Source organism: Phytophthora parasitica (assembly GCF_000247585.1).
Source record: "Phytophthora parasitica INRA-310 unplaced genomic scaffold supercont2.1, whole genome shotgun sequence".
NCBI lineage: Eukaryota > Oomycota > Peronosporomycetes > Peronosporales > Peronosporaceae > Phytophthora > Phytophthora nicotianae.
This window is the reverse complement of record NW_008634126.1, coordinates 33,535-41,544: the sequence shown is the minus strand read 5'-3', so window position 1 is coordinate 41,544 and position 8,010 is coordinate 33,535. Positions and strand designations below refer to the sequence as shown.

Sequence of the window (8,010 nt, the reverse complement as noted above, 5' to 3'; positions counted from 1 at the left end):
CCTTGTATACAGATACTTATTTAAGTATGAGTGAGGAACTGTTTCACTCTAAATTCATCAAAGCAATGCATTTTATCTTTTACATTGTATTCGCACATCGCCTGCTACGCTCTACTATATGTATTCGATCTCTCACGCTTGTTATAAATTGGATAACAAGCGGTATCAATTTGCAATATTATAGTTTCGAAAGGATAATATAATATTGTGCATTGATACAGTACTGCTTTCACACGTTATTAATACATGTTGAGTACAAATCATTTGTAACTATGCATACCAGAATATCAATTTTTGGTTGTGTACGCAATATTTACAATCGGATATTGCAGTATCCTTATGTCATACCTAATATGGCCGGTGGTCAGCTACCCTATCAGATATAGCAATATGCCATGTTACTCAGGTTACCTCAAGTTAAACGCAAGGCATAAATGAATCGAGGATGTATGATAGTTTAGAGAAGAGACCCACGAAGTGTCGCCCACCTCCGACTCCATGCGCAAAGGAAAATCAAACCAATGAGTATGTAAGTTGTTCCAGCCTCGTAATAGAGGCTGATACAACTTGTGATCGAAACCCCAAGATCGAAGACACAACTGCAGGCCTTCTAATGTCAACTCCATGCCAAAACGATCTGTGGTGTAGCATATTATAGCAACATCTCGAATCGCGTACACAAAACGGTAAGGTTTACAGTGTAGATGTAGATTGCTTTCTAGTTAACTTACATACCTCAGCACACGCCCAACGCTCGCTGGAAGCTAGGTGCGAACACTTGCCAGAAGCAGCAAATTGGCTGTTTTGTATGCCCCGCCTGGAGCCTCACTTTCAAATGCTCGTCGGAGCTCTAGCTTCTCCTCTGCCGTTGCCATAGACCATAATATATACGTTTACATACAAGAATTTCTTCAACATTTCGTATCAAGCTTACCATTGCAATACCAACTTTACTCCATAGTTATCCCTAGAAAGGGACTTGGTGGACCTAACTGATATCGTTTTACGACAGGATATCAGGTTTCTGAAGATTAACGATGCCTTTCTCCAAAAGACCCCTTAGAACGAATTGTATAGCAACGGAGGGGTTGTCATTGTTGGATGCGGCTCGTCTCTTGACTTTGTTAGTGGGATTTGTGGCGTGCTCCGTATATCTGATCATGCAACAGTTCACTGGGCAGCCATTCGGCGACAGCTTGGGGATGCTCTGCGGGATGCTTCTAAAGGAGACCGAATACTTTGTGATGGGATCTGAGCGCCCCGCACATTTTTGCCATGTGAACGAACGACTGGCCCGACGGTGTCGACTATGATAAGCTCACATTCTGTTGACTGGCGGAAAACAGTGCTTGCTGCCGACGCCGTCGCCACAGTTTGGCGAGCGCGTTTTTGAAAACGTAGGGTATGTATTGCGCGATCGCTTTTCGCTGGTCTACGTCGGAGTGAAGCGAACGTAGAACCGGTCGCGCCGGGCTCTGCAGACTGCAGTGCATGCTGGTGCAGTGCGACAACTGCAACTACGAGTGTAGACGGACGAAGAGAGGCGTGCGGTCTTCTTTCAACCATTGCGCAAACAAAGGAAAATGCTGCTGGCTGTTGCGCACAGCCCAGTTCGGTTGAAGGCTCATTGTCCAATTTGCGGTCATACTGCCACCCACGATGTCTGCTCCTTCTTCGGCGGCGCGATCTGCTCTCTTTACCCTCGAGGATGCCAAGATCGCTTTCAACATTTTCTGCTGCATCTGCGGTATCGGCTCACTCGGCATGCCGTCCAACTACGCTCGCGCCGGCTGGGGCTACGCGACCGTCGCGCTCCTGTTTATGGCCTTTTCAAACATATACAGCACCGTGTTGCTGTCCAAGGTATTGATGGTCGCACCGTCTTCGGTGAAGACGTACGGTGACCTCGGCGAGTGGGTCGCCGGCAAGTGGGGTCGCTTTTTCGTGGTGGTCTCCCACATGGGCGTTTGCCTTCTTGCCCCATGCGCATTCCTCGTACTTGGCGGTACCCTGCTCGACGTGCTTTTCCCCGATTCGTTCAGCCAGACCGCGTGGATCATCTTCATGGCTGTTATGGTCATCCCTGTGGCGCTGATCCCCACCCTGAAGGAGAGTGCTGGTATGGCTGTGGCTGGATGCCTGGGCACGATCATTGCTGATATCATCGGTGTTGCGATCCTCCTGTACGAGGAGCGCGGCCATCCTACACCCCCAACGCCTGACGTAACTCTGCACCAGGTTCTCACTACGTTCGGAAACCTGTCGCTCGCATATGCTGCAGCAATTGTGATCCCCGACCTTCAGCGTCAGCATTCACAGCCCGAGCGTATGCCCCGCGTCATTATCGTTAGCCTGGGCCTTGCCTCGGCATTCTTCCTCGCCATTGCTATTATCGGCTACGTTGCTGGTGGATGTCAGCTCTCCGGCAATCTGCTTTTTTCGATCGTGAACACGTCCGACCCCTACAGCACCACAACGCTGGGGTTTACAGCCAACCGCGGGGCGGTGGTTATGTCGTATCTGTTCATGCAACTGCATTTGTCGATCGCCTTTTCAACAATTCTACACCCAGCGTTTTACATGGCGGAACGTCTCGTGTTGGGAATGCACAAGGTTGACCCCCTGCGCACCGACAGCGAGGAGCGTGAGGTTGGGATCGAAGAGAAGATGTCATACCTCGCTGCGCCGTCCCCTGCGGCACCCGTCCCCGATCTCGAGAACAACAACCTTGAGCAGTGTTCGGCGCGTGAGTCGACGACAAAAGAGCAAGACGACCTCTCTGAGTACAAGGGAAGCGTGAACGTGGTCCGTTACGTCCTCGTGCGTATCGCTCTGATAGCGATTCTGACTGTGGCCTCCATTCTACTGAAGGACCACTTTCTCGATTTGGTGGATTTCACTGGCGCAACCGCCATCACTGTATGCAGTTTGATTCTGCCGCTGGTATTCTATGTAAAGGTGTTCTGGAGGAAGATCCCGATGTGGGAGAAGGCGATCTGCATCACTATCGCCACTATCTGCGGTGTCGTCGGTTGCTACGTCATGATTTACGCAGGAAAGAACCTGTTCAATCCGGACGACGACTCCGCCACGTTTCCGTACTGCTCAGCCGAGTACCAGGACGAACCTTACTACGTAAGGAATAGTACGGCTACTAACTAGTTTGCTAGAATATACCAACTTCCATATTTTCATTGTTCCAGTCAATGAATTCCGTCACTGTCTACCACCAGGTTAATTGCGGGTGGGAACCTGTACCTGACGATAAATACATATATATGAGGAAACAAGCCGAGCGGAGACCCGCAAGCGGGAACCTTTACGCAGGTTGAAGTCGAGCGCGAGTATGCGCCGCCTCGCTCGGCTCGGCGGGGGAGTTATATTCTAATTTATGCATCAGCGTAAATGTTCATAATCTAAATATTGATAGACATCTGAAGCGCTACGGTTCATTGCATCTTTTTGCTGGAGCGCACGACCCCCTGCCGCCTCGCTCCGCTACGCGGGGAAAGCCGAATTCGCAGTACTACTAATAATGGCGAGGATTTACAAACTTTTTCGCCGTTACTAAACATTCACCCTACCGAACGCGGAAAAATACTCATGTCACTGCTACACAGATAAAGAAAACTTTTTTTCTTCGCACTGGGTGAATGTATGCAATACTGCTTCGATATGCCTATAGAAGCGCAATCATAGTTAGAATTCGCAGTGCTAACTCCATATTTTTACTGGCAATTTCCACCCGGTACTATTTTTAGCTTGTTTTCTAAGAATACTGAAGTTATTTTTCGAAACATTTCGAGATCAAATATTTCCCGTCGTTTCCAAATAGTTATTGCTCTCATTTTCATTTGCGTAATTTGTTTTATTAATATTGTGCTTTTGCAAGTTTGACTTATAAATAGCGCCTCTAAAACAACTACAAATCTTTTTCGTGAATCTAAAGCTAGAACATAACCCAACGTTAAAAATATGTTAATCCTACCCTGTGACATAGCAAAACCGCGCCTACAACGCAATACCACAGCGACAAGACTGAGCGCGGGTACTACTTTCCCAGCTTGTAGACCTGAGAAAGCGCTTATCTGCACATTGTCCTGCTCCGTTACGAGCCAATCGGTAAGTAGCTACGGTCTATTCTCATTCGAAGCGGGATGCTTTTTCTAATTTGCTACGTGTGCTAGTGCGACAATGGGATTGCCATTGCCCGATAAACTGCAAGTCCAGCTCCACGTTAAAATTGGGCAACCATACACGAATTGTAGAACGACGTATGGGCTTCCCATTACCTTCGATTTCGCACACAACGATGGATTCAGCGTTCTCCGAGCCAAGATTAGCAGTGAGCTTTACAGTGTTTACAGTTATCATTTGAGAAACGGACTCACCTGTCTTAATCCGACCCGGTGCCAATACATCCCAAGCCAATTATACAGCCCTTTCGGCATCACAGAGTGACGTCACTAATCGAATTGAAATCAAGCTAGCCGACGCAGAAATGGGTGGGGAATGAAAATGTTGATGTCAACATTTGTAAAAAATTATAACTTATTGCCCCCCCCCCCCCTATAATGAAGTGACTTGGTTTTAGTTCTCTTATTTATCTTTACTACGGCTATTTTATGAGAAGGGGTAGGGAAAAGTTTAATGGTCACTCTTCTAGGGGCAAAAAGTGTGCAATTTACCTGCATTTAATGACATAAACTTGGCAGCTGACTGGGCGAGACAATTGTCGTTAAACCGAGGCCCACTTTTTAGGGGGGGGGGGTAAGTTTAATATAGAGGAGCGTGGAAACGTTGCAGTGTTACGACCTAAACAGCTGATTTAATCTAAAACTGAGGCATTTTAGTGAAATGGATACCCCTGTTTGCTCTATAAGTTGCCCTGATTTATGTGCGCTTCCAAACAAACTGAGGCTCATTAAAGTACGTTCACTTGGCATGGAAATACTTTCCAGCTACATCATTGTGGAACTATCAATCCCGACAGTGAGTCAGTTTTGATTAAAATCGTGAAGACGTACGATTGACGTGAATGCGAATGATCTGTTTGCTAAGCCTGGATGACCTATGAACGCAGATCGTACCCACTGAGTAGTCTACCACTTGTGGAGGTCAACGATGTTGCGGTATGGATCATTGTTGCTCTTCAGAGTGCGATTGGCTTTGTTTATCAAGAGATAGAGACTTTTGTTTGGAGAAGAACACCACCCAAGTCAGGTTGTGTTCTCCATCAAGTATTATAATTGTGCTGATCTTTACATCATTTTAATCGAAACTACTCAGCGAAGACGACAAGTACAAGGCTGCGGATGCCGATGGATTGTTTTTCAAAGTAAAATTGCTTATGCGATCGGGATTCGACGGCACATGTGTGGGCGGTGAAGAACCAACAGATCGTTAATATGGTGAGGTGCCCTCAGCGAATTATTACAAACAGAGACATCACACGGGTCGTATTTTTATTTATTGAATTATACTGCCAAAACACACCATGAAAATTGATTTGAGATGGCGATTTTTTAGAGACGATATTTAATAATTTGTTGCTCATACCACGCAGAACTGATTCTAGGCAAATTTTTTCCAACAATGGTTTTACTGGCGGCTGCTCAAGACTGCAGTAAAAGTTTCGATTATTTCTGGCAGAGTTACCTGGCCATTCGCCATTTTGCATGCTTGCAGAGAAGCGGATACATCAGTAAAGCAGCTTCAGCGCCACTTTCAACACGATGACGAGTCGTTCAGCGAGTGCTTTGTCAGCGGCACTGGACGCCGAGCTGAAGCAACAAGAAGATGAAGAAACGCAAAACTACTTCGAATGTGTTGGAGACGTGAGAAGCTTCATTGAAGAAACCAATCCGGAAAAAACGTCAGCATCGCACTGCGCATGTGCGAGTTGGACTTCGAGCGCATCGACACGGACAAGGGAACTCGCCTCACGCTCATCGATGCTGAATCAGGTGTTCAATTCAAGTCGATTCGAGTAAAGTTCCAGCGTTTGGACGAGCTTCGTCGGAAACAGTATGTTTTTCACTTGACGCTATGGGACCCGAAGAAGAAGAAAGGATCTGGTTCGAAGGAGCGGTTTCGGGTGGGGGGCGTCTACGAATTTAGGAAGATCCACTCGGTTCACTACTTTGCTGAAGCTGCTCAAGGTAGTTTGCAGTCGATTGACCCAGGAACGGACAATCGTGTTCAAGAGGTATCCGTCGTTGAAGGCAACAAACGCAGAAGCATGAATGAGGGTTCTTCGACCATTCAATGCGAAGACAGCTTGGCAATGGACGATGATGAAGCGAAGGCTAGTGCGGAAGGTGATGATTTACTTTAGTTGCATTTGATCGAGCATATTTGAAATCATTGCAGCCTACACACTGTCACAGTACATGTAGTTTCCTTTGCATGATAAAATGATTGGGACTTTATTATTATTATTATGGTCTCCTTAAACCTAGCATACACAGCAGTGCTAAACAAGCTACTGTGTTGTATCAGTGGCTGCTGTATAAGAATCAATACTTTCTTTCAACGCTAATGAATACGTCTTTGTTTTAGTGGCTACGGTGCTGTTTGAGCGGTTATCAAAAACTGTTGCCGGCTACGGTGCTGCTGGAGCGGTAGCCAACCGCCATTGCTAACTACGGTGTAGCCGGAGCGGGTATCATCAGTTGTTGGCGGCTACATTGTTGTTTGAGCGGGTATCATCAGCCGTTGCCGGCTACAGTGCTGCTGGATTGGTAGTCAACAGTCATTGTCGGCTACGGTGCTGTTTGACCGGTTATCAAAAACCGTTGCCAGCTACAGTGCTGCTGGAGTGGTAGTCAACCGCCATGGCTGACTATCAGTTGTCGCCGGCTACGGTGCTGTTTGGGCGGGTATCATCCGCCGTTGCCGGCTACAGTGCTGTTTTGAGCGGTTATCGAAAGCCGCTGCCGGCTACGGTGCTGTTTGGTCGGTTGAAAACGGCCGCTGTCCAAAACCCATGACGCCATTGAACGTCCTATTGTGCATAATGCTGTTAAAAAATGCATATGCTACTGTAAGCTACTATGCTGGACAGGCTACTCTATTGTAGCTGAACGACAAGAAAAATATGGCCGTTTTCAACGCTATCGGCTGCGGTTCTGTTTGGCCCATTTCCAACAGTTAACAGACAATCACTATTCAACCGTTCAACGTCTTGTAAATTTCATCTTCAAAGGGCTAGTATACTTAAAAAGATTCGGTGTTATACGAGCCGCTGCGAGTAACTTTCACTAGTATTTACTGGTAAGCTGGTGTACGACGTTGTAACGTTGATATTTACTGGTGGGGCACCACAAATGAAGCTATAATTTTGACATGTGTTACGCTCAAACCCATTTGTGTTTTTTTCTGCGAGAATAAACTCATGGAAACGTTCGCGGCAAAGCATACCACACGTAACCAATCACGCGGGGAAAATACCGACTCGGCGGCAAAGTCGCCGGCAAGACAAGTTGGATCTACTGCCTGTGTGGCGAAATCACGAGCAATTCAAGTAGCATCATCTGCCCCTGTGGCCATGTCACCGGCGGTTCGAGTAGCAACAGCAGGGACCCCTAAGCGCTGTGTTTTGCGTGAAGGGCGATTATACCGTCGCGACCCTGAACCAAGCCTTCGTGAATTTACCTCGACGGCCAAACTATTGTGTAGTAAAGCAGCTAGTTGTGCTGGCAAGGAGGAACAAGGCTAATTCCCACGAAAGCCACTCTTGCGTCCAAGGCTGCAGTCTCCGACAACTGTGACCCTTTATCATCGGATAGAGATGTTACTCCTCGTACACTTGCACGTCGTGAACAGATGAAGCGAACGAGATCCGAGGCTACAGAGACTCGCTTGTTTAGCTCTTGAGGAAGACAAGAAACGACGACGGATGTATCATGAAATTCCTGGGCGTTTTGAGGCGGAGATACGACTTAACATCATACGAGAAGCAAAAGACCCCTATTACGAAGAGTACAAGTAGTAATAGTCTGGCTAGCC

The 8,010-nt window shown here is 47.1% G+C and overlaps 2 protein-coding genes across 2 annotated transcripts; both read left to right on the top strand.

Moving 5' to 3' along the window:
- The first annotated feature begins 1,637 nt into the window (after window positions 1-1,637).
- On the top strand, window positions 1,638-3,219 carry PPTG_00005 (hypothetical protein). Its single transcript, XM_008891378.1, has one exon. It carries the CDS (start codon window positions 1,660-1,662, stop codon window positions 3,160-3,162), a length of 1,503 nt encoding a protein of 500 aa, XP_008889626.1. The 5' UTR covers window positions 1,638-1,659; the 3' UTR covers window positions 3,163-3,219.
- Window positions 3,220-5,893: 2,674 nt separating this feature from the next.
- On the top strand, window positions 5,894-6,337 carry PPTG_00004 (hypothetical protein; the record flags this gene model as incomplete). Its single annotated transcript, XM_008891377.1, has 1 exon — window positions 5,894-6,337. The coding sequence occupies one exon, from the start codon at window positions 5,894-5,896 to the stop codon at window positions 6,335-6,337; it is 444 nt and encodes a 147-aa protein (XP_008889625.1).
- Between the last annotated feature and the right edge of the window lie 1,673 nt (window positions 6,338-8,010).